The sequence below is a fragment of the Arachis hypogaea genome, chromosome 7, assembly GCF_003086295.3.
Source record: "Arachis hypogaea cultivar Tifrunner chromosome 7, arahy.Tifrunner.gnm2.J5K5, whole genome shotgun sequence".
Classification (NCBI taxonomy): Eukaryota; Viridiplantae; Streptophyta; class Magnoliopsida; order Fabales; family Fabaceae; genus Arachis; species Arachis hypogaea.
This window is the reverse complement of record NC_092042.1, coordinates 12,482,747-12,510,191: the sequence shown is the minus strand read 5'-3', so window position 1 is coordinate 12,510,191 and position 27,445 is coordinate 12,482,747. Positions and strand designations below refer to the sequence as shown.

Sequence of the window (27,445 nt, the reverse complement as noted above, 5' to 3'; positions counted from 1 at the left end):
TCTTACCTCGACAAAGCTGCCAAGAGGATGAAGAAATGGGCAGATAAGAAGAGGAGGCATGCAAGCTATCAAGTGGGAGACAAGGTAATGATCAAACTTCTTCCACAACAATTCAAAGCCTTTCGCAAGGTTCATAAGGGCTTAATCCGCAAATACGAAGGGCCATTTGAGATCATTGGACGTGTTGGGGAGGTTGCTTACAAAGTACAACTTCCTCCCTCTATGAAGATTCACCCGGTCTTCCATGTGAGTATGCTTAAACCATATCATGGAGACCAAGACGAACCAAGTAGAGGTGACTCAAGTCGCGCTCCGCCTATGGTGATTAGATCCTTTGATAAAGAAATCGAAGAGATCTTAGCTAATCGCGTCGTGCGACGAAGAGGAGTACCACCAAGTATCCAATACTTGATCAAGTGGAAAGGACTTCCGATAACTGAAGCTAGTTGGGAAGCTCGTGAAGATCTGTGGCAATTCCAAGAACACCTAGAGCGCTATCATGAACAGAACGCGACGAGGACGTCTGCGCATTAGGTGGGGGAGAATGTCACGGTAAATTTTTAGAAGGTTAGATTTAACAGTGTTTGTACAGTTTTCTGGAGTGTTTGAGAATACTCTAGATGGTTCCGGAACGTTCTAGAATGTCCTAGAAGGTTCCGAAATACTCTAGAAGGTTCTAGAAAACTCTGGAAGGTCATAGAGTATTCTAGAAGAGTATAGATGTATATAGAAGTATAAAGAGTGGTATGGAATAATCTAGAAACTTTTAGAGAGTTGTGGTAGGATAGATATTTGTAAAGAAGGTTCTGGATGATTAATCTGGACCGTTGATTAAATTTAATCCTAACCATCCATTGAGGGGGTGGATGGCTATAAATAGGGGTGAGAGTTAGAGTTTGAGCAATAAAGTGTTCTTCCACCAAAGCTTCCTTTCTCTTGTGTTCTCTTGTATTCTTAGCTTTCTTGCTAAGTATTGAGGGTTAGGCTGACTTGGTCTTAGCTCAAGAGGTTGAATAAGTCCGAGTGCCGGCACGATAACGTTGGAGTGTGTCCAAGGCCGTGACAATCTGAACAAAGTGAATATTGCAAGGGCGACATTGAATTCATGAATTGCAGAGTCAAACCCAAGCTGCACAACCAAACATCTATGATCTAAAAGCATTAAGCAACAACCAAAATTGACCTCGTTCATAAATATAGTGGACCTCCAAGGAATTTTATGTCAGATAGTACCAGAAACAAAATAAGAAATTCATCTTATCCTCTTGGTTTGGCTATTTTTTAGTGGGTTTGGTATGCGATCTGGAACACATGCATAAGTAGTTAGTTAGGTCCATTTATATTCTTAATACTATTTATCTTCTTCCCCTAATTCTAGAATAATCTTCATCGTCGCAAAAAGTATAGCCAAGCCCCCACATTTCTTTCTATCTGCTCATGTTATTAGATGTTAAGGTAGGAATGGAATTTTTTATTTATTTTTTAATTGAGGATATAAAATGTAATTTTTAGGCTGATTTTTTTAGAAATAGAATAACAATGTGTATAATATATTGTAATGGCAAGATGGCGTGTTTTTTTTATTATTATTATGGATGTTAATTTTTTTAATTTTAATTATAAAATCTGACTCTCAAATTTAAAGAGTTATAAAATTATTAAAAAAAATTATTCTCAAATTTTATAAATGCTGAGTTGTGGATTTGTAGAATACAAATCTAAAACTTTAGTTTTGTATATTAAAAAAAATTAATCTCTACATACAAGTGTTTTGTATTTATAAATTTTACAAGTTTGAACGAAACTCACCTATTAAACGCACTGCTTATGTTACGTGCCTTGTTAACAGAATTTTAAATCAATTCAAATCAATTAACGCACAAATATATAACTTCCATTTTTCAAAAGATTTCGTTTCTTTTTTTGAATTTCTTGCCAAATTTGTTGGATCTCCTTCGTGCGTTCTCTCTTTGCTTCATTTTTTTCAATTTTCATGGTTTCTGAAATCAAGCTTTGAAATCGTTTTGAAAATAATGGAACTTCAGAAATACACCCAAACGATTACATAGATACACCCAAATGATTACAAAAATACACCCAAACAGTTACAGAAAGGATTACAGAAATACACCCAAACGGTTACAGAAATACACCCAAAGAATTACAGAAATACCCCAAAACAGGGAGAGACAGTATATTTCTTCTTGAAATCTTTTAATGTTTTGTTGGTTAATGATGTGGCACATGACAGAGACAATCTAGAAGAAAAACCTAAAAGAACAGTAAAACAGTACCTTGAATAATGTTTTTTCCTTTTTTCTGGTGATTTTTGATGGAGATTTGTATCTTTTCTTCTTGATTTCTTCTACTCTTTGCGAGGAATTGGAACGTTTCTGCAGAATCGTAGTAGTTTGTTTCGAATGTCCCTTGAATTTTGACAATTTGCGTTTTGATTGAGGAAGAAGAGGAAGAGTGAACGTGTTGTGGAAGAGGCGCGTGTTTTTTCTTTATAGTTTGCGTTTTGATTGATGAAGAAGAGAAAAAGTGAACGTGTTGTGGAAGGACGCGTGTTTTTTTCTTAGACTTTGAGCAACTTGTATAACTTGTAAGCCAAAAAGACTTGTATGTATAGTAGGCCTCTAAAAAAAATAAAAATCTAAAACAACAAGATTTGTGTATCCAAAATTTGATCATTTAATTTTTTTATATCTAACTTTATATCATGGTGAAATATATCAAATATCAATAAAGCTAAAAAATATAATTATTGGCTCAATATTATAATAAAAATGTAATTTTTATTTTTTTTATATATTTTTAGTCTTATTTATAAAATATATAGTGAGTAATTACTTTTTATATTTTCAAGTGAAAAAGAAATTGAGAAGATCTAATTTCCTGTTAAGGTTGCATGCAAATTTGATCTTTTATTTTAAAAATATATTAAAGAAAAGTATAAGATATTTACATGTTTGTTTTCCACAAAAATATATATGTCATATTGACTAATTTGTATTTTCTATGCATATACCATTTACCATATAGACCTCTATTGTTCATATTATCCTCTACCATTTATGATTCTATAAATTTATATTTTATTTTTTGTATTAAATGTAAATCCCATGTCGGTTACACACAAAGAAAGACATTAATCCTAAAAATAAGGAAGAAAAACTTGTTGATCATGAGTTCTTGTTATAATCTCTTTCAACATAAGAGCAAAGTAAAAATGGCATACATTGATAGCAAACCATTTTGCTTAATTTAGTTGAAAACTTTTATCTTGGATGAGCACTTAACATTCCAACCTATTTGGAGAAAATTGGATTGGAATTGGGTCACCACCGTTAATGCTTAATATCTCCCGAAAATTTCTTTTAATTAATTAATATTAGTTAATTTTTTAAAATTATTTTATTAAAAAATTTATGATTTAAAATTTAGAGATTAAAATAATTTTAAACAATTAATTAATATTAAATAAAAAGATTGAGTCCCTACTTAAGCTGAAGGAATATTCCAACAAAAAAGTGTTTCATGAACGTATAATAAAAATGAGAAGATAAAACAAATTTGTACTGAATTAACTATTGATACTGACTAGTGAGTAAAGGTCTCGAGACGGTGGGACCTCAGAGACAGTCATGAAGCAAATATAAATATAAATATTTATTTTAAAAATTTTATTTTGATAGTATAAAATAATTTTATTTATATATATATTTAATGATGTAATACTATAATAAAATAATTATTTTTTATATTAATTATGTAAATAATTATTTAAAAAATAGATGTAATTGTATATTGTATAAAAAATTCTATACTATAAATATATTAAAATTAAATTCTTATTTTAAAAAAAACTTTCTTTGTTTTTAAAAATTACATATTATTATTATTATTATTATTATTATTATTATTATTATTATTATTATTATTATTATTATTATTATTTCGAGATGGATAACTCGTACCTACTTTAAGCCACTAGTTTCATCTGGCTAGTAGTGGCTTCAAAGCCTCTTCTTCAGTCTTTACCACATCTTATCAAAATACTTTGCATCAATTTTTTTAAAGTGAAAAATTGATAAAATAAAAAATAAAATTTAATTAAATGATAAAATTTATAAATATAATGATAATTATATACTGATAATAAACTTTTTAATTATTACTTTGTAATTTTTTATTTTAATTTTTTCAGGGATTTTATAAAAAATTAATTATGTACTTGCATAAATTTATATTATTTTTAAGTTTTGAAAAATAATTATATTATTTTTATATTATGTTTGGATAAATTTATAAAAAATATCATTATCAAAATAAGAGTGAGAATATTTTTTTTATTTCAAAACATGACCTTGATCATTAAAAATTTAAAATTAAAGTCCATATCTGTATTAATTTAATTATTCTAACTAATTGTATAAACATATATAAAAAAAATATAAATTGGTCTCACTAGCTTAGCATGTATAGAAATTTCTTTTATAAACTTAATAAACTATGAGACCTTAGATCTCCTTTGTATTCATAGGCGAGAAAGTATTTTATTTTATTGTATAATTTGAAAATTCAATTTTCACCAACACACAGTTTATTAGAAAGGTAGATATCGTGTTCTCCTTAATCCTTATTAAAAAATAGCTTAAGTTTCAGTTTGATGAATATAAATCAATCTTAAAAAGTTATATCATCTTAATTAAGGGTGTGATGGCGCGATCCGTCTCGAAAATTCGGTCTGATTTTAAATATTTTAGAAATTAATTTGGCATAATTTTATCGAGTCTAGAATTGAATAAGGATCTTAAAAATAGACATGATCATTATTTCAAGTCGGATCCGAATCAAGACGAATCTAATTTCACTTGACCTATGTATATCTTAAGAGAACTAAAAAAGATACATATATTTTAAATGTATTTTAATATTATATTATATTAATTATAAGCTTATTGTTTTATTTTTAATCACACTTGTTGAATAAAAAATAGATCAAAGAAATATCAAATTAGAATTTATGAAAAAATTCAAATTAAATATGAATATCAACTTTTCATTAACAAGTTTCTTCCTTATAAATAAGTATATCATAAATAAATTTCTTTATAAATAAGTTTTTTTATAAATTATTGTTAAAACTTAAAAATTTCGTTTTTTATCTGGTTTGGACCTAGTATAATTGTGGCCCGAAAAATGTTTAGATTTCATCAGAGTTGAGATCGAGTTAGGATCTAAAAAATAGACCCGGTGTATATTTAGAATCAAATCTAAGTAAAAACAAACTCGATTTCACCCGACTTATAAACACTCATAATCAGTGACGGATCCAAAAAATTTTATTAATGAGGGCAAAATATGTATAACATGATAATAATTTTATAATTATTTTTTGTTTTTCTAAAATATAATTAATCTTCTAGTTATTTAACTAATAAATTAAAACACCTATATAATAATTTAAATAATAACATATAAGTTAGAATTTTATTATTTTAAATTTGATATTGAAAAAAGATTGAATAATTCTTTTATTATTGATACAATTAAATATTTTATTTTTTATATATATATTAGTAAATAATCATTTAAAACTCATGTCTTAAAAAATTAGGAATTTGGCTATTTATAATATTTATAATTAATTTTTTTAATTGATGTCGTTATTACTAAAAAAACAAGAACTAAATTTAAAAGAAGAAACATCATATCAATAAAAATATCTGTATATTTAGATGTTACTTTTCATTTTAACTGTTATTTGTTGTTAGTTAATATTACTATAATTCAGAATTTAAATTATAATGAATCTTATTATTTAATAATATTTAACCATGTAATAAAAATATATAATAATATAATTATAAAATAAAATACAAAATAATTGAATGAATTAAAAAATAAAAAAATAAAAAAAATCTTTAGTTGAATAAAAAGAAATTAAATAATTGAGTTGAGCCTTACTAGGTGCCAGAAAATCAACAAAGAATAACAAGAGAATAATGGGGATCAAATTTATTTATTGAGTAGGGGCAAATAAATATTTATTTTATATACTACATGTAACTTAACAAAATTTTAATGGGGACACTTGCCCCACAATCCCTAAAGTAGATCCGTCTCTGCCATAATCTTAATCTCAAAATCCAATAAAATTTTCTGCGTAAATTAATATGCGTTTGATTTTTTTTGGTGACTTTTTTTTGACCGTTTGATTAAAATAAAAAACAACTATACTTTGTCATTGTTTATGATGAGCCAGAAAACATTTTATAATCAGATACAATTTTATAAGTATTAAATAGGTTAATTTACTCAATTAAAATGGGTGTGAAAATTCTTTATTCAAATATAATATTTTTAATTAGTTTATGTGGGTGTTATTTTAGTTATTATATAAACTGTGAAAATCCTGCTAAAAACTGTGTTTGGTCACCACAGTTTATGGAGAAAAGCTATGAGCATAAAACCTAGTTGGCTACCACGATTTATGTTTTCTTATTCCTATCTCGTATAACTTCCAATCACTTCGTCTTTTTTCTTATTCCATTCTCTTTTTTCAGCTATTTGTCTATTTTTATTAATTCTTTTTTATCTCTTTGTATTTTTTTCATTTATTAAATTAATTATGTATTACTTTTATTTTTTTCTCTAAAAAATTACAGGAAAAAATGACTCATAATTAACCATGACAAATATTTCTCTATTTTTATGATAACTACAAGAAAAGTAGTTATAACGTTTTTAACAATTTGTGGTAGTATGAAAGATATTTATTTATATTGAATTAAAGCACAATTAAAGAAAGATTGAGAGTAAATGTAATATATATTTTTTTGCATTCATATGGTTTACATACAAAAATTAAGAATGAAGCAATTTAAAAAAAAATACTGTACTCTGACTATTTTTTTTTTCTTCTTCATCCCTTTTAAAGTATACTTTTTTTTTCTTAAAAATCGCTTTATTCTTAATTTTTGTATGTAAATCATATGAATGCAAAAAAAATATATATACCTCATTTATTTTTAATCTTTCTTCGACTGTACCTTAATCTAGTATAAATAAACATCTTTCATATTACCACAAATTGTTAAAAAAGTTATAACCACTTTTCTTATAGTTATCATAAAATAGAAAAATTTTTGACATAGTTAATTATGGGTCATTTTTTCTTACAATTTTTTAGAGAAAAAATAAAAGTAATACATAATTAATTTATAAATAAAAAAATGTAAAGAGATAAAAAAATTAATAAAAGTAGATAAATAGCTGAAAAAAATGGAATAAGAAAAAAGACTAAGTGATTGGAAGTTATGCGAAATAGGAATAAAAAAACATAGACCATACATAATTAATTTTTATGCTCGTAGCTTCTCTTCATAAACGGTGGTGACCAAGTACGGTTTCTAGTAGCATTTTTCTTTCATAATCCGTGGTAAACAGCTGCGGTTTATGTGCAACATTTTCTGAGTGTAAATCGTGCCAACCTCCCACGATTTATATAATAACAAAAAGGGACACTCACGTAAACAAATTGAAAATGTTGTATTTGAGTAAAGAATCTTCACACCCATTTTAATCGAGTAAATTGCCCTATTAAATATTAGTTTAAAAATTTGCATTTTCTTATATATATATATATTTTATTTATCTTATTAATTTCTTTTTTTTTGTCAAATTTTAAATTTTATAATTATAAAAATCTATAATATTATATAATAAAATTATTTATCATAAAAATTTAAATTAATAAAAAATATATAAATAATTATATCTTTATGATAAACACATATACGAATAATTGAAAAATGCTAGAGGAATAAACTTTATCCCCTTCCATTCCCCCAAAAACCATCACCACAAGAAATCATAAACCAAATAAAAATAAAGCAAACAAAATAAAATTAAAAAAATGGAGAAAAAAAGTGGACCACCTAAGAGTAAAACAAGAAGAAAAAGCAACGTTTATGGAGGACACATGTCCCTGTTCTAACATTTGTCCAACTCTCTTCTCTCTCAAAAGGTTTCTGTACTACAAAAGAGTGAAGGGTCCACGTGGCAGTTCCTCCTATATCCAAATAAGAAACACAGGTAGAGGTTGGGATTTGGGAGTGGGGGTTTTGGAGAGGTTGACCTTCTATTGCCGGTAACATTGGATGCACTTTTACCGGCTGATCCGGTTGTGTGGCCAAAATCCAGAAAGATGATGAATTGATGACGATATAATTAAAGGGTTTAAGGCTTAAATCTCTCTATTCACTCTCAACAAAGAAAAATTAAAAATTTCAAACGAAAACTTGAAGGTGGGGGAGAGAGAAAAAAACAGAGCAAAAAAAAGTAGAGCTTTTTGGTGATTCTAGATTTCAAATTCCCTTTTAGATCTCTGTTTTCAATTTTTCATTTGTGGGGTAGTTCCCGGGTTTTGAATTTTCTTATTATTCGTCCAAAGTTGGTGCATGTTCGCTGTAGAATTATGGTTTTCCTTGCGAATTCCGTTACTTGATTGCAAATTCGTGATTGAAGAGGTGAGTTCTGTTTCTGAATTCTGGGTACTGTTTCTTCTTCTCATCATCTTTGATCTTGGGGTTCCTGTGGAGAGCGGTTTTTTTTTTTGGGGCCTGATTTTTGTATAATTCTCATTGAATTTTGGAGATGCGGGATCATGACAACTTATGACTACTTCTACGAAATTTTGTTGTTTTCATTTTTTCTTTTTAATTGTTTTGGGTTTTGAAAAATTTGGTCTTGGAATTCGGAGTGGGAGTTTGAGATCTGATTATGGAAGTTGTACTATGATGGAACTGGGATTTTCTGAAGTTTGATTTTTGGTTTATGGGCACTTTTAATTTTGTTGAATTTTGGAGCGTCTAAGGTTGAATTTGTCTGAAAATTCTGCAGAATTGGGTTGTTTGGTATTCATCTAGCACAATAAAGGTCTACTAAATTTCGTAGTCATTCTTGTGTTGACTTTTAATATGGTTCTTTATCCATTTGAAACGTGTTTGATTTTTTCCGGATGCAATTTTTTATTTATGAGATCTGATTTGTTTGAATTTGATACTGGTGTGCTTCCCTGCGATCAATTTTTGGTTTCTCCGTTTGTTGATATATATGGATCAGTTTCTCAGTCCCTTCTTGCATGTACAGTTTTGCTTGTTTGTTGTTGTGTTATGTATGTTACCAAGAAGAGTCATGATTAGTGAATCATCAAGAAGGCTCTGATTTGTTTAAAATATTGTCTTAAATCTTAATTGTTGTTTATGTTTTCATTTGAGGCAGAAACTGGAATTTCCTATAACAGCTGAAAGGATCTTATGACAGATTTTTTTCCTGTGACATCCGGCTTATTTCTTAGTTACTTTTCGCTGGTTTTCCCACCTTTCTCTATACTAATTACTAATGCAACAGAATATTAGTATTTGTGATTTTTCCTTGTGAGTTCATGTGAACTATGTAGATAGAATGTGTCTTATGTGAACTGAACCTTACATTATTGATATGCCTAGCAATATATTTGGTTAACCAATAACCTTTTGGGCATGGATTTTTCAATAAGCAACTCCTGCTACGGAATTGTTGCAAGTATCTAATTGTAGTGGTTGTCTGACATTGGTTTTGCTGAAATATTTGCCACTTGCTGATGTTATCTTCTTGATCTAGTGGAATATGATTTTTCCCCTAATATGAAAAATCTAGCAAGATTTATGAAAACATACTGATAGATGTCTCTTTGTTCAATTTTATCGCAGAAGAAGGTTCTGGCATATTGATGCTTATGGTTATTTGATGAGCTATATGTGTTCCTGCTATGGTGTTGAAGAGGAAGGTAGATTATGGATTCAGGGGCTTTCAGGTCCCATTTGTACCTAGATTTCCTAGATCTGTAAGAGTAAGTAATTGCTACAGTATAGCAACTTATTTTCTTCCTTACTTTTGAGATTGTTTTGACCTCGAATGTAATCCCTTCGTTTGAAATTGTTCAGAGAAGGAGTGCCTCTAAGAAACCTGCTAAGGATGGCCGAGCTTATGCATTTGAAATACTGGCATCTGTGGCAGGCAAGTTGTTGCTTGAGGGTGAAAGTTCTGCGTCGAGCAATGCTTCTGAAGGAAATCATCAACCTGCCATTAGCCAAGGTGTTGTCGAGAAGGGAAGTCAGGACAAAGTTAGACCATTAAAAGCAGAGGAGATTCATCGTGGAAGTAGTGTGGAGAGTATTTTTATATCTGAGGCTGGCACACCAAAGAGTGGTCAGAAGCGCCTTGAGCATGCTGAGACTGATTGTGTGCTAGAGTGCATTTCAAATAATAATAATAATAATTTCGACTGTTGGGGGAAAGATGAAACTGATGTGAAGTCCGAGATTTTCAAATTGGAGAGTAAGTTTGGACATCATTCTCATAGGTTATTGGAAGTACCTGAAGAGTCATCTGATGGTAATGTAAAGAATGGATTTAGGGTGGAACATGGGGCGAATGGTTCAGGCTTCAAGAAATCATATTTGGATAATAAGTTTAGTGTGAAGGATCAATTAGAACTGTGTGTTAACTCTCCTGCACTAATTGGCACCAAAAATAATGTTAATAGTCCATATTATAGGAAATTGTTTCCCAACATTTCCTTTCCAAGGAATGGGAATGATATTAAGTTAGGTTTTAGAGATGATGACGAAAAACTGTTAAGATGCAAAAAAATTTGCACCAAGCCAAAGGCTTTTAGGTCTCCTCAACTTATTGCACGCCGAAAATTGAGGAAGATGCTAGCTTATAAATACTGGAAGGCTGCACCAAAGTTGAAGGATTATGAGTATTCTAGATCTGGTAAGGTTTTAACAAATTATTTGCTATCAAATATGTCATTACCTGATGTATATTATGTCAATGAGTCAGGTTGATTCGGTTTCACTAATAGTAACATTATTTGCAGAAGAGGGTGTTAAACCACTGTACCATACGAGGAAGATTGGTTACAGATTTGAAAGAACACAGCATAACACACTATTCAAGAGGAGGAAATTCTTTGATCGGGGTTCAGTGCTAACATCTGATGGAGGATTCAGCAGTGATAGTGTATCTAATTTGCCTAAGAAAGGAATTGATCGAGACAGCCATAGATTATCTTCAAAACTGCATGTGTCTAAGGATTCTCATGGTATTTATTGCCTGATGTTCATATCAAATTTGGTTTGCTTGGTTGATCTTTGCACCCTATAGGAATTGATTGTGTATAGCTTGTATGCAGTGAAGTTCAGCATTAAGTCATTCAAGATACCAGAGCTTTATATTGATGTTCCTGAAACTGCAACTGTTGGTTCATTAAAGGTATGATTATCAATTCTATTTTTTATTAGAAAGAAGAAATTCTATTATTGTTGTTATCGAGTTTCATCAACACAATGAAGTGGCCAAAGGACATTCTTTTTGTTAATGTATTTTTTGTTTCTTGCAAATATTTGTAGAGGACAGTAATGGAGGCAGTGATGACTTTACTTGGAAGCGGAATGCATGTTGGTGTTCTTGTTCAGGGTAAAAAAGTTAGAGATGACAACAGAACTCTACTGCAGACAGGTATATGCCGTAAAGAAAAGTTGAATAAACTTGGTTTCACATTGGAGCCCAATTCTATTCAAGATTCTCCAGCTGATTGTCTTGGCGATCCTTCCCAATGTGAAACATCTCAGCCTATCAGGTGAACCCAAGTGGATAAGACGGTTTCTTTTGCCATAGCAGTTTTATGATGACTTAATAATAGAAAGCACCAAAAATTCTTAAGAAATACATATATATATATATATATATTCTTTTTCATCACTGATTTGTTTTGCTTATGCTTTAGCCCTAGTCAATTTATCCTTTTCTAAATAACCTTTTATCCTTTTCTAAATAACCTATGAAGCACGGACATTTCGTCGGACACATTTCGGACACGACACTCACCGACACTCGTCCGACACGCGTGTCTACTATGTCCAACCGTGTCTTAATAAAAAATAAAAAATTCTTTTCCAGACACACTTGGACACCCTTAAATACCATCACGTGTCAGCGTGTTCAGTCTTATTCTTAATATATATTCTTGAAATAAATTTAGATATAGTATATATTATTATTTATTAAAATAAAAAAATATTTTAAATACTTGATATAATTAAAATAAGATATTAAAAATAATTAAAAAATTAATTTATATTTTAATATCAATAATATATCAAAATATCATTACGATTTATCTAAAAAGTACTTTATATTTTATATGTATGCATGTTCTTGGGTCTTATAAGATTATAAGATTTTAAAATTTGTGTGTCGACGTGGCCCGTGTCGTGTCGTGTCTCGTGTCCGTACATCATAATAAATAACTAATATTATAATTTGATTTTTCTAGATCTCCTGAAACTCCTGTCCAAGAATCAGGGACAACCCATGGTTTACAGGATTTGTCTTTGCCAATTAGTACAGAGAACTTTGTTGAGAGTAACCCCGAGCGAACAACTTCTCCGACTGACACTATAGCTGACATAACAACACCAGATTCCAGAGTGCTAGTTGCTGTTCCACCTAGGAGCCCAGAAACATTAGCCACGGTTCCTGTGAGTCAGAAAACTAAGCGCCCCGAACTTGTACAGCGTCGAACAAGGAGACCCTTCTCTGTATCTGAAGTAGAAGCACTTGTGGAGGCAGTTGAGGAACTTGGAACTGGAAGGTCTGATGTTTATCAGCTTCAACTGCATATATGGACAGGAATTCTCGGATGCTGACTATGTTTTATCATGATGCAGGTGGCGTGATGTAAAGTTGCGAGCTTTTGAGAATGCAGACCATAGAACTTATGTAGACCTTAAGGTATATCAGACAGTTTCCTTAACTATAAGAGCTACTTTACTCGGTTTATTTCTCGAAAGATGTTAAAATTGGGATTCAATATGGTTATGTTAATTCGTAATTGTTTCATTTTTTGTATTATGACTATTTTTGAGTTCATGTTTAATCTGTGTATACTGACTTCCTCCACTGTAACATTGTATAACATGGATTAACATCTTAAAGTTTGCCTTGTTTTCTTTGGATGCTGAAGTCCATCTAGGTTGCATTATTGTGAAAATGACTAGTAGATTTGCATTGAATTCGGTTCTCTTTTAGGTGAGTTTGGCACAGAAAAAAAAAAAAAGAGGTTACAGTTAGGTTTTTGTTTAATTTTATGAGCACAACATGTAGCAAAAGGTTGCAAAGTATAAAGACTCATGTCTGCATGTTCTCTGTCAATTTGTGAATGAGGGTGCAAAGTATATTGAATTCATGTCTGCAAAAGCTAACAGAATATTAAAAGTTGAGTGTTTTGGTCAACTATTGGTCAAAAGTTATTGGCTCTATTTTACTCCAATACACAAACTGATCTTTATTATAGATAATCTTATTCTTGTTATTTTGGTTATTGTTTGATTGCTAAGTGATTTGACCTATTCATGTATTCAGGATAAGTGGAAAACATTAGTGCACACTGCAAAAATTTCGCCTCAACAAAGGAGAGGAGAGCCAGTTCCCCAGGATCTGTTGAATAGGGTTTTGACTGCACATGCTTACTGGTGTCACCACCAAGCCAAGCAGCATGGGCATGGCAAGAACCGGGCTCTTACCATGAAGACTCCAGAAGCTTCTGCTGAAGAACTCAGTGTTGGTGCCGTCCAACCACTTGTGATTATGTAGAAAGAAAGAAAATGGTTGATGTTGTTGACTTATGCAACGAACTTGTACATTTTGATTCAATTCCCTTGTAATATTCTCTCACCAAATTCATTGCCAGCCTTTTAGTTGCATTGAGCTGTTGGCATTTGTAAATGATTTGAAGGAATAAGATTGTTATGGTAGGAACTTAACTATGTTCTTTCAATTTCTTGAATGTAAGTAGAACTGTCCAATGAACATGACAGCATAGCAAAGAAATAGGAAAGTGCTGTTGATTCCTTTTATTGTTGATCTTTTTCTAGTCATATTCTAGCACTTGTTCTGTTTGGTTTATTTTCTTAAGAGTAACAACTAAAACGAGGTTCAGGGCCACCAAATTAGAAGATAAGAGGTGAATTTAATACATTAACAGATGTAATACATTCGTTTTTTTGAATGATAATATAAAAAATAATTATTTTTACTAATGTGGCATGTAATTGGATGTATTTGTAAATTAAATTCTTTTAAACATTAGCCTGAAAAGAAAATGTGTAAGTTTCATTGAACCTTGAAAAGGGATCGAGATGGGGGGAGGGGCGGCGGGGGCACCCGATTTCTTCTACAAGGAAGCTCAGCGCCTTGGCTATGTTGCTCGCTCTGCCTTCAAGGTTCTCGAAACTTCTGTTTCTTCTTCTTCTTCTAACTAACTAACTAACTTTGAGTTAACAGCTGGTACAGATACAGAAGCAGCACAAGCTCATCAAGGCTGGCTCATCCGTACTGGACCTCGGCTGTGCTCCGGGTGCTTGGCTTCAAGTCGCTTGCCAGAGCCTCGGTCCTCCCAATCATGGCGGTTCCGTTCTCGGCATCGATCTCAAGGTAACCCAAACCTCCATCTCTCTCTTCCACGGAAACACAGCATGTCAATTGAATAGTGCTCATGGTGCAGAACAGAAGGTGAAGGTTCCTCCTCTTCATTGTGATTCAAGGGTGAAAACCATCTCTGCTGACGTCATGACCCTACCCTCTCACCAACTTAGAGCTCTCTCTCCACAGGTACCCTCTCTTACTTGAAACTTACCAAATAAAAGAAAATGGACTGACTTTGTTGTGGCAAAATGCTGAACAAACATTTTATGGAATTAGGGTTCCGAATTTTTGGTCAACAATCACCATTCCTAAATGTAATACAATCAAGTTTTGGCTGTTGACTTTTCAGCAAAAAGGGTTTTCTGTTATACTTTCGGACATGTGCCCTTTGGTTTCTGGAATCACAACTAAAGATGCAGCTCTGTCAGTGGAGCTAGGGATGCGAGCATTGGATTTGGCTGTTGGCAGAAGAGCTGCATTTTCAGTTTATGCTGACGGTGATGATAATCAGGAAGGTGAGCAAAGCCATGATGCGGAAACTGGAGTGTTGCAAGTTGGTGGGAACCTTCTTATAAAGCTTTTGGAGAGCGAAGATGCAAAAGGTGGTGTGGTTCATTTATTGTTCCAAATTGCTGATTTTTGGTTGCATAATTTTTGTCTAACTTCCCAAATGTTTACATTGCAGAAATAAGCCAGATTTCTAAGCCATTGTTTAGAAAATCTTCATGGTTGAGACCTAAAGCCACAAGGCCTTCATCAAGAGAGATTTATTTGATCTGTCTAGGTTTAAAGCCAGAAGCAGAGAAATAGATTTTGTTTTAAAGTTCTGATTCAATTATTATTTTCTAGCTGAGTACTTTCTGAAATGCAATGATTTTGATTATTTGATTTGATGACTTTGCAGTTTATAAAAGCATTGTTCCTCACAAAGATATAGATAATTAATTACAAGCATCAAAACACATAATTCGTGTAAGTATCTCATCAATAAAAATATACAGTGATAATTGGTAGTATTAGTAGTTCCTCTTCCTCAACGAATCTGTGTACGTCCCAGTGACCAAAGCCCTGAATCTTTGACAGGGGCGGGCGCTTTCACTGATGGGAAAACATTCCAAAATCGTAGTGTTTCATCCCCTGCACCCGTCACTATTGTCTGCAACACAATCCATAAAAAAAAAAAAAAAAACTTAGAAACCATGGAACGAAGCAATTACAGACAATGCAGTTGCACCAGGTTAACATTGTTACATTAGTGCATGAAGCACAAAGTTCAAACCCTGTGCATCTAGCAATGGTTAGCATGTTGTAGACTTTATATATGAGAATTGAGAAATGATGGACAAGAAACTTGTGTGGGAAAAGAAAACAGATTCAGTTTTTCAGTTGTTACATGACTTTTGACAAATAGACAGATGCAGTACCTGTCCATCAGGTGACATTGCTAGGTAAAGAACTCTCATGCTGTGGCCAGTTAGAGTTGCAAGCTTTGCCAATGAAGGGTATTTCCATACCATTATCTGATTCTGGGAGTACCCATGAGTACTCACTAGCTCATTCACATTTTTACTCCAAGCAAGGTTGCACACCTACATATTATTAAGCTTGTGAGATGAGATACACTTGGAGATGGATCCTCATAATAGAGCTAAGGATGAAAAGTAAACCTGACTTCCAGAATCAATACAGTTCAATTGGTGTCCATTTGACGTATTCCAGAAGCGAATACACCTGTCGGCAGTTCCACCACCGGAAGTAAGGAGGTTGCTCTGGTGAGGTGACCAAGCAATGGCCTTAACTGCAGCCGTGTGCTCAGTTAATCGCAAAATGGGTTGCTGAGAGTGGTGATTCCATACCAGTAGCTGCACATATAAAACAAGACATGAATTTGTTAGCACTGAAATCATTCCTATTTGGTAGAAACACCGGTGAAGATATAAGAAAAATATAAATAAATGTCTTCTTAAACAACTCTATTTTTGTAAATGTAGAGTATATTTTAGGATATCATAAAGTAAGTGTTGATAGATTTTATATTGATTTAGTTTGATATTATATTGATTTTGTCATTATAATATCTGAATATACAATTTATCATAAATTCTATCAGTAAAGACAAATGAGAGATAGGGATACCTGATTATCATTTCCACCAGATGCAAGTTCCCTGTCATCACTTGACCATTTCAACCCGCATACCTATCACAAAGAAGAACAAAAAAGACATTTAACAAACTTTCTACACCATAAGTAAGCCAATGTTGCAGGTTCAGATGATATTTTCCAAAACTCTTCCACCTCAGATTTGTGGCCAACAAGCTGGCTTATATAATCATTTGAAACCCTCATGTCATGTTGAAGTATGTTTCTATCCCTGCTTCCTGAAGCCAGAATGCGCGAATTCCACGCCAGGACGCCAGTTCTTGTCTGATGACCACCCATAGTTCTGACCCTCTTACAGCGAGTTCCGTCCCAAATCTATATCAATGTGCAAATTAAAAAGGCCCTCTTACAAATTCAATTTGAAAACCTTCAAATACATAGAAAGATAAATCAAACCATATATTAGTTAAGATTAACAAGGTACCTGAACTTGACCAAGACATGTACCAATGGATATATAGGAACCTTCCTTAGTCCATTGAAGAGAACAGACGCCATCTTGAGGTCCCAAGTCACATAACTTGGTTACCTGGAAATAACAACGAAATATTTATTTTACTATATTCCTTCTTTTTTTGCCCTTTGCCCAAGAAATTGGTAAGTTTGTAGCGCCTAATTTGACACACCTTGCTGTTTGAAGCGCTCCAAAGATAAACACAAGTTCCGAGGCCAACCGCAAGAACATTCTGCGAGGACCAATCGACAAGATTCAAGTAGAAATCATCTTGGAGTGAAGGAGCATCAAGAACCTGCAAGGTAATCAACACTAATCCTTAAACATCTTGTTTTGTTGTCACTGTCAACGGCTAAAAAATCTGCTCAATCATCAAGTTCTTATTCACATAAGATCAATTGATAATCCTATTTATTTGTCACTGTCACCCTGAAATATTGATTCTCTAATTCCCATAATGTGCACAATGAAGACAATTCTACCTCTTAGCGAATCCAAACAATGATCTAACACCCCCCAAAAATGCATAAAAGAAAATAAAAAATTGCAATCTAATAATAAATTTAACTATGTTACCTTGTTGGACATCCATAAAAAACCAAACAACTATCATAACATAATCCCAAAACAATTCTTTTTTTTTTTCTTTTTCCTCTTTTAGAAAAAGAACAAACTTTAGCATTGAACATGTGAAAAAGTGAAGATTTTTACTTTGTGGGGTGTCTTGGGAACTTTCCGGGGAGGCTTAGGAGGAGTTGATGTCTCATTGGAGAGTCCATGATCGTGTCCCAAAATGGAAGGCGAGTAAGGGGAAGAGGGCCCTCCAGAATGGTCGGTCCTAAAGCGGAGAATGTTCTTGGTAGGTGAACTTTGACCTGCAGGGGAAGAAGAAGAAGGAGAAGAAGAAACAAAGTCAGAACCAAATAGCTCAGATTTCAACAACCTGGAATAAGCATCGTTCCCTCCTTCTTTGGAAGGGGAAGGCTTATCGATGAGGCCAAATGCATGGAGCCTCGAGGTAGATCTGCAGGGTATGAATCTGTCGCTGCAGGTGGAGGACTTGGAGCTTGATGGCGAGGAAGATGAGAGGTTGGAAATGGAGCGAGCTGAGAGCGAGAGCGAGAACGTATCGAGTCGCAGCGAGGCTCCGGACATTGCTGCCGGGAGATTCAGCCCCTGTTTCTTGATCTCAGGTGACTCCATTCTTGATTGGAATTAAGTTAGTTGCTTTTTTCTTGAATGAGGCTTGGTTCTTTTTCTTCGCTCTCTGTTGAAGCAGAGAGGGTTTTAGGTTAATCAAGATTCAAGAGTGAAGAGGAAGATTACAACGGTCGAATTTTGGTGAGCTTTACACATTTCATATTAAGAGTCGAGAGAGAGAGAGGAAACAGGAAAGTGGTCATTCTAACGGTCAATTCCCAAAACGGGTCCTCATGAGCGTATGTGCATTTGCATAATATTCTCATCCTTCGTTAATCATTTGTTTTGGATAAACTTTTAAAAAAATTATTTTTAAGTAATCTATTTTTTAATGATCTTTTGAAAATGTAAATAATTTGATACTTTATATAAAATATTAACTTTTGTGTATTCGGTATTTTAAAAAATTAATTTTAATGTATTGTTAATATAAAACAATTTTAAACGTGCATTCATTACGTACTGTTATATTTGTAAAAAAAAAATATTTTTTTTGTTGACAACATAAATAGTTATTTAAAAAATAAATGATTTAACTAATAATTTTATTAGCATTTATATCACTCATTTCATTAATTATTTATATCAAATTTAATAGTGGGACAACATAAAATCTAATTGAAAGTTTCTGAAATTAAAATAAAATATTTAAAAGTTAAAAATTAAATTAAGATTTGGTCTAAATTTTAAGATCAAAATAGTATTTTATTCTAAAATATATTTTTTTATTATTTTTATATATTTATTTTTACTATAAAAAATTCTCTAAAAATAGGAAAAAATTGAAAATATTTTTTTTCTTTAATTAAAACATCTAGGCTTCACAAATGCAACAAGAGTTTCTCTTAGGTCTTTTTTTTGTGTTATATTTAGTCAAAAAAAAAAAAAAATGCAACAAGAGTTTGCATGAAATCTGAGACCATTTGTGAGAAATTCTCTGAGAAATTGAGAATGCAATGTTAAAGCTGCTCCTGACGGGTGGTGTCAATGGATATGAGTCTAGTTTTCTTCTTATTATTATTATTAAAGTAAACTATATTTTTTGTCTTTATAGTTTGTGTCTTTGTGATAATTTTTTGAATATTTTTAACGTTTGATTTTATTTAATTTATTTAATTTTATTTTAATATTTTTTATTTATGTCAAAAGTCAAAACTATCGTAAAAATTTTTAATTCTGTATTTAATATTTTACAAAAAATTAATATTAAAGACAAAATTAACTATAATTAAATGTTAGATAGATTTTTTTTAACAAATATAAACATAAAAACAAAATTATTATTATTATTATTATTATTATTATTATTATTATTATTATTATTATTATTATTATTTTGAAATTTGGGACGCGGATGCATAAATTTTGGATATATGATTCTTAAAAAAATGATCTCTTCACTTAGGAGATTTGTAAAGTAATAAAATAAAAAATGAATTATTATTTTATTTGTAAATTTTATTATGCGTAAGTCTCACAATTTTAATTTAAAGGTAATTAAATTTTTATTTTTAAATTTTTTAAAATTTATTCAATTATTAGACATGACTCCTCTAAGTTTAAAAATATAATTTCAAAGAATAAAGTGGGCTAATCATCATTCTTTAGGCTGCGTTTGAAAAAAAAAACTGATATTAAGAGATAAAAATTGGAGGATAGAGACTGAAAGATAAAAATTGACTTAAATTTCTGTGAGTTTAATATAAAATGTATTAAATTAAGTTATGTCTTAATATCATATTTAATTTAAGATAAATATGAAGATTGAGAAATAAATTTAAAATTTGAAAAGTTAAATAAAAGTATTTTTAATAAAAAAAAGCTATAAAAATTTCAGTCTTCGTTTCTAAAAATTTTAGTCTCATGTATTCTAATTTTCTAAAAATATTGAACAAACTGAAATTTTAGTTTGAATCTCTAATAACTAAACATAATACTCACTATCAGTTCTCTAATCTCATTTCTAATCCAAAAAATAAACGCAATCTAATAGTATAAATGATGTAGATTTTTAAATAAAAGAATAAATAAAAAAAATCTCTAAACCGTAATTAGTACTTGAAGAGGAAAAAAAAATAAATCCATTGTAGGTGTTGTGACAAAATAATAGAGATTATTATTATGACATGGCTTAAACAAGGGAGCTTTAATTGCCTCTCATTATTTAGGATTTTTGGACACATCTAATTTAAAAAATATATATTTTTATTTTAATAAATATATTATTTTTTTGTCATTGAAATTACTTTCTTTTTACATATTTTCTTTTTTTTTTCAAATATATTTAGAAATAAAGATGACAAAAATATTTGCAGAAACGAGTATTTGCGATGAAATTTTAGTGTGAACTTATGTAAAATTTTTATGGTGACAAAAATTCGCTCCTACAAATAAACAAAAATGGCGAAGGACATAAAGGCATTTATTTATAAAAGTTATGTTATATTATTTTGTTAGAAATTATTTTTATTTTATTTTCTTTTAATATGTATATTGAAAATTTTGTGTATGTAGATTATATTAAATTTGTCTTTGAATTGAGTTCTAATATGATAAATTTGGTTAAATTGTATTTGATTATATTATGGTTGTGTTAATTTTTTAATAAAAAATTAAAGATTAATATCTATGAATATCTATAGGTACCTGTCTCTTTGCAAAAAAGACTAAACAAAATTTACAGCGATGATAGGATATGAAAGGGGGAAAAAAGTGGTACCCGCCCATAGATACTAGATGCCCGTTTTCATCCTTATTTAAAATATTAACTATTAATATATTATATAATTATATCTCATTAATTTTATTTATTTAGTTTGATATTAGGTTAATTTTGTCATTAGAATTATATTGTATCATTTACTCATGAAAAGCTGTCGGTACTTTAGAATCTTTATCACCACATCCACACTATTTTTGCTCTCTACTAACGCTACTATCTAAGCTCAAAATCAATTAGTCACTATATATTCTTATGCCCTAAGGCAGCTAAAGTCTGGGCAAGAAGCTCGGTACTTGGTATGCTTGCTAGAAATAATTAATAAGGAAATATAGTTGCAACATTATCGAGTGGTACATGGATGCTCTGAGGACATTATCGCGTGAGATGGCTGACTGGGTTGGTCGATTTAATAAGGAAATATGGTTGCAACATTGTGATGGTGGATGTCAGTTTAGGCACATGACAATTAACCTATCCGAGTGCATCAACACAGTTTTGAAGGATACAAGATATCTACCCATTTCAGCAATCGTTAGATGCATGTATGAGAGATTACAGTAGCTGTTTGTCCGGAAAGGTAGGGAGGCGCAGGCTTAAATGGCAGCGAGTAATTGGTATTCACAGTGGCTATAGGCTGCGGTTGAAAATAATAGAGAGGGTATCTAGAAGATGCGGATTACACATTGCGACAGGAGGGTTTCAGTTTTTTTGGTAGAACAATTAGAGCCGTTTGAGGATTGGAGCCAGGGTTCATTCTGTGTTCGGTTGAGCTCGGGGACATGCGATTGCGAGCTTTTCCAATCACTTATTTTCCCTGTCGTCATGCACTTGCTTCATTTTCCAGCCTGCCAGCATCGAGTGGGGCCATATGTTCACCCAGTCTAACTGCAGGAGTCATGTTCAAGGTTTACGAGGTAGAGTTTCCCTCGACCCCTGACAAGAAGCTTCAGCCAGAGTGTCACGGGAAACGTTTGACCATGTGTGGAAAGGAAACTGGTAGGCCAGTTTCTACGAGGTTTTGTAGCAATATGGACGAGGTGGAGCGCCAAAAGAAATGGTGCAGGCTATGCTGGCAAACCGGCCATACTCGGAGGGGTTGTCCGAATCAACCCACAGAGGATACTTAGCAATTGTGTAACTTGTGCCACATTTCATATGTACTAGAAACGTGCTATTCATTTATGGTTACGTTATGTATCGTTGTTATTTTGTTTTATTTAGCAATCGAACTGCCTATGTTTTATATTGTATAATGATAATTTGCATACATAACCCTAATCAAGGTATGGATAGTAACTAAATAAATTCATTAAACAAGGTACATAAAACAAAGACAGAAATAAAGGAGTACATCATCACTATAATGTAAAATTTTGGTGCAAAACACTATACTGTAGAGTAATACAGGAGAAACTACTAACGAATCTAACAACATGTACTGTTAGTCATGGATGCTGGTCCCTAGGGTAATGAAGGCGATGCTCAATGCCACAAGGAAAAGCTGGGTCTGGCAAGGTAGTCTACGGCCTCACAGGTCTTGAGGAGCTGGTGTTGGTAGAAGGGCCACTGCATGTGATGGTGGTAGAGGAGACTGTGGAATGTACGGGTGTGCCTGATCAGTCGCCTCTGTCTAGAAGTGTGGTAGCAGCGGTGGATACTGAGGTGGGGGAGGTAACCAATGTGAGGTAGTCATTAGTCGGCCGTAGTCAACGAAAGAAAGTGTAGCATACTGAGACCCCGGCTGAAGACCTGGTCCGTAAGAAGAGCTAGCACTTGGGGACATCTGAGGAACCCAAACCGAAATAGTCACTGGTGGGGTAGAGAAAGGTACACCATATGCGGCACCATGCTCTCTGGCCATGCGGAACTACTCTGCAATCCAGTGGATGGTCTGCTGGTCAGTCGTCCGAACCTGAAATACCTCATCAACTGTATCTCATCCACCATGGATCTCTCCTGAATACTAGATGAGGCATCCAGGTCCACCCAACCAGGTGGATCCATGAAAGGGTCATCATGATGCACATAAGAGGCTGGTGGTGGTAGTCCCAGTGATAGTGGTAGTGGTGGTGCTGGTGGTGGAAAGTCATCCACATCTTCGGGTATGTCGCCAACATCCTCCTGCCGGGCATACTCTGCCTCGTCATCGGACTCAACGTCCAGCCTCTTTCTGCGGTGTTTGATGTGCTCTCGTTGAGGCACTACCGCTCCTCCAGGGTCCCTCGTACCCCTCTCCCACCGAGCAGGTCTCCGAGTGTCTAGTTGCACATCCCTAGCACGCTTACAACGATCAGGGACATCTCGTGTAAGGTGGAGGACATTTAGATAAAAATTTTCTGTGACCAAAACAAGTTGTCTCTTAAAAATAAAAAAATACTAAGCATTTAGATAAACTATTTTAAATTTCTTGTTTATATCTTTACTACCCCTAATAGCTAGCAACCAAAGCCAAAGCAACAACCAAACTTCTTTATCACAACAACCAAATTTTTCTATCACAAAACCAAATTCAGATCTCTATTAGAAAATCGTTTTAAGCCATTTAACTTACTTGGAAACAGATCATTTTGTACAAATTCTAGAAAAAAAATAGCTAAGCTAATAGTCCTATTCCAAAGACAACTATGTATGTTTTCTTTACACCTGTATTTGAAACCACATAATTGAAAAATAAAATTCATATTGACACATGGATTAGAGAGAAAGGTTTTGCAATTAAATTCATATCATATAATCTATGAATTAACATTTTACGGTAATTAAAAAGTAAGTAAAATTGAACAGCATGAATATGACAAAGAATTTATTACTATATACCCTTTGTTTTTGTTGAGTCTTGAAAACTCAAGGCATGAATGTAAAACTTGACAATGATCTAGTTATACCTTTTATATTATTTGAACTCATATGTGAAACTTGCTTCAAGGTATATGTACAATTAGTATATAAGGTCATGGAAGTGAAAAAATACCACTTTCTTTCATCTTTTCTTCCATTTCTTATTCATTTATGCAATATTGGTGTATATGGTCCGGTCCGACCTGAAGATTCGAACCGACCTCAAACACTTTAAGAGTTAATTTGGTTTGATTTTATTGGGTTTAGAGTCGGGTAAGGGTCTCAAAAATAGACCCGGTTATTATTTTGGATCGAGTTCGGGCCATAGCTCGGGTTACCCGAACTCGACCCGGTGACCCGGTTCTCATACACAATTAATATTTGTGTTATTAGTGATGGATGATGACTATTTTTATGTGGAATTTAAGTACTGTAAACTTTAATATTTTGTGTTATTAGTCATTATAAGACTATAAGTTAATGTTTTATGTTTAAAATGCATAAGACTTTAGACTAATGGCATAATATTGTGTTATTTGTATTGATTTAAAAATTTGGTGTTATTAGACAATATTAATATTGATTATGGTTATGCTTTAATTTTAGAGAATGATTAGTTATTGTTATATTTTTCTAAGTGAATTTTAACATATCAAATAATGGTTGGAGTCTTGAAAATTTGGATATTTTCACATGCTAACTTACAAGAAAGTATCAAGGTAATGTAATGTTAACGGTCTGGTTTTTACCCAATATAATCGTGGTCCGAAAGTGTATAGATTTCATCGGATTTAGAGCCGAGTTCGGAATCTAACAAATAGACCCGTCATATATTTCGAATCAGGTCTGGGTCACATCAAACCCGGTTTCACATGATTTATAAACACTCATATGCAATAATAACGGTAATAAAGTACTTAAATTTTTTTATTAAAATATCTATATTTTGTGAAATTTCAATAGGTTCAAACAAAAATAATAGAATTTAAATACTAAAAATTCAGCTTAGAAAAAACACCCCTCAAATAGGTTAATTGAATCTTGAGCCCACATTTACAAAAGCAATCATTCACTATAAAAGTGAACCGTACATTTTATTAGGAACATATAAAAGTTTCACAGAGAATAATAGAAGAGTTCTGATTCCTGGGTTAAAAGTACATGCTTTCAACCAACAAGCTACTTGGGAAGCTAGCATAGAAGAGTTATTATGATATACATTTACATGTACTTGACAAAAAAAAATTGAACCCAACTTGAGAGTTTATGTAATGTTTATTTACTGAGATATGGCCAAAAAGAAAAAAAAAAGCCTGATTGGTGTAGATTTTGTTGAAACAAAAGCAGGCAGTTTCACATTTAGCAGTCATGAACCAAACATTAATCTTTAAATGAAATGAAATTCCCTTATATTTCTCTTATTGGAGAAAAAAGGAAGGAAGATTTTATAATGTAACATGTTTCATTTATGAATCACTATACCTTATAAATCACAGCTACTCCTCTCTGTGTTACATCACCTCTAATGATATAAACCTACAACCATATCGAAATAATCAAACCCAAGCAAATAAACCAAGGAGACAACAAAGATAACAGCAACACAAGACAAGAGAGGAAGAGTTAGCTGGAGACCACCTCCTAAAGAATGGTTGAAAGTAAACACAAATGTAGCTTTTAGAAACTCAAATAGCGATGAAACAATAGCTTATATTGTTAGAGATTGGAAAGGATCAATATTAACAAGAGCTGCAACAAAGTTGAAAGCAAATTCAAACTTGTCAATAAAAGCACATGCAGTTAGGGAAGCACAATGGAAGAGGAATATGCGCTGGTTCACCAGGTCTTGGACCAGCAAAAATGAGGACATGGAACTGGAGTTAGAACCTGCAACCTGTGATCGCGATAAGATGACCAGTGACGGCAGGTACATCTAGGAGCTCTGAACGGCCATAGAAGGAACTCGACGGAAGAAGAACACGTGTAGGTTTACCAGGTTTTGCAGTAGTATAACGGTAGACTGGGAGCCACAAGCACCTCGGAGCTTTGGACAGCCTCGGAGCTTAGGTAGCAATGAGAGACTCCATCAGGTGGAATTTGGAAACATGTTGGGTTTGGAGTTGGTAGCCGGGTCGGATTTCAATTCTAAATGTGGTGTTTCGAGTAGGGTCTAGGTAGGTTCGTCTTTAGGAGACCTATGACAAAAAAAAAATTTTGATCAACAAATATTGATATTATTGTTTTGTAACTATGGTTCTAAAAATCAAACTGGACTGGCCGGTCGAACCGGCTCAACCGAAAATTGACAATGAAAATGGTCCAATCCGCTGTCAATAATCGTTGATTAGAGAACTATTTGGAAATCACTGAACTGGCTGGTTCTATGAAAACGACGCCGTTAAGCATTAACAAAAAAAGAAAAGAAAAAGAAAAACCAAATGTGCAAGCTGAAGCCATTTGCACATTCGTGAACCCCCTCCTTCCCCCATCATTCGTGAAAACTGCTTTGAAGCAAAACCCTAGTCACTTCTTCGTTAGGTTCCTTGTCGCCGCCATCCCCAGGCTCTCCGTTCTCAGTGCCTTCACTTCTTCCTTTTCCCCAGGTTCGGAATCAGGTAGCTCGGCACGTCGTCCACTGGCATCTTTGTTCGTGGCTTGGAGGTTAGAGTAGCTTGCAGTTTGCCGTCCGTATCTCTGTCGAAGGTGAGTGGTCGTGCTTTGCTTCTTCTTTTTAATTTTGCTCTGGTTACTAATGGCTTTGGTTACTAAATGCTTGGTTCTTCTTCTTCCTTTTAATTTCTGAAATTGTTGCTCAAATAATGTTGCTAATGTTCTTCTTCTTCTACCCTTTTAATGCTTTGTTTAATTTCTACCTTGCTAATGCTCTGTTTAATTTCTGAAATTTAATTCAGTGTTTAATTTAGTGTCATCGCTGCCTTGCTGAATATTGCTCAAATAATGTTACTAATTGATGAGTTTGGAAAACTCCAAATTAAATTAGTAATTATCAAACATTATTAATATAATTAATTATAAAATTATTAATTTGATTTTAATTCATATGTGCTAATTAATAATTTTGTTACTTGCAGATTTTGCTTTGGGACAAAAAATAACAAGCCCAATGAAATATAATATTCAGCCTTGATGCAAAATTGTTTTGATTACGGTGGCTGAAACAATGTTTTGTTAATTGGGCCAGAATGAATGCAAACAAACCCAAAATAACATCTTGGTGCAAGACCAAAAGGCTTGGTCCGAATTGTAAAAATGAGAAAGAGGGAACTTTGCATGCTTCCATGGATACCACATCATTCATTTGGTAGAATTCAAATTTTTCTTAAGTAGAGTTAATACAGACATTGGAAACATGAGAGAGAAATAGCAATTGATTTGATTGCTATCATTAATGACACACGCTACTAAGCAACAGGGAAGAAGGAAACTAAATTCATTTCATTATCTTTCCCAGTTACATTAAAAGTGTTTTAATTTCTCTCTCTTCTCTCTCCTTGCTGTCATAA

General features: G+C 32.5%; 3 protein-coding genes across 4 annotated transcripts; 2 read left to right on the top strand and 1 right to left on the bottom strand.

The window, feature by feature from the left end:
* Window positions 1-7,992: 7,992 nt before the first annotated feature.
* LOC112702495 (telomere repeat-binding protein 3) lies at window positions 7,993-13,976 on the top strand. The gene is made up of 9 exons (XM_025753547.3): window positions 7,993-8,537; window positions 9,762-9,901; window positions 9,996-10,830; window positions 10,937-11,161; window positions 11,252-11,331; window positions 11,469-11,698; window positions 12,395-12,712; window positions 12,789-12,852; window positions 13,483-13,976. Exons 2-9 carry the CDS (start codon window positions 9,821-9,823, stop codon window positions 13,711-13,713), a joined length of 2,064 nt encoding a protein of 687 aa, XP_025609332.1. The 5' UTR covers window positions 7,993-8,537; window positions 9,762-9,820; the 3' UTR covers window positions 13,714-13,976.
* Window positions 13,976-15,474, top strand: LOC112702497 (uncharacterized). Of its 2 annotated transcripts, none has more exons than XM_025753552.3 (5): window positions 13,976-14,342; window positions 14,413-14,553; window positions 14,629-14,730; window positions 14,894-15,146; window positions 15,230-15,474. In XM_025753552.3, exons 1-5 carry the CDS (start codon window positions 14,259-14,261, stop codon window positions 15,352-15,354), a joined length of 705 nt encoding a protein of 234 aa, XP_025609337.1. In that variant the 5' UTR covers window positions 13,976-14,258; the 3' UTR covers window positions 15,355-15,474. The 2 variants fall into 2 exon arrangements, with proteins under 2 accessions (XP_025609337.1, XP_025609336.1); XM_025753551.3 differs by having other exon boundaries at window positions 14,168-14,342; window positions 14,404-14,553.
* LOC112702496 (B-type cell cycle switch protein ccs52B) lies at window positions 15,449-19,406 on the bottom strand. The gene is made up of 8 exons (XM_025753550.3): window positions 17,873-19,406; window positions 17,334-17,456; window positions 17,132-17,236; window positions 16,843-17,022; window positions 16,681-16,743; window positions 16,212-16,406; window positions 15,969-16,133; window positions 15,449-15,700 (listed from the first exon to the last, which is right to left on the bottom strand). Exons 1-8 carry the CDS (start codon window positions 18,362-18,364, stop codon window positions 15,578-15,580), a joined length of 1,446 nt encoding a protein of 481 aa, XP_025609335.1. The 5' UTR covers window positions 18,365-19,406; the 3' UTR covers window positions 15,449-15,577.
* Window positions 19,407-27,445: the final 8,039 nt, after the last annotated feature.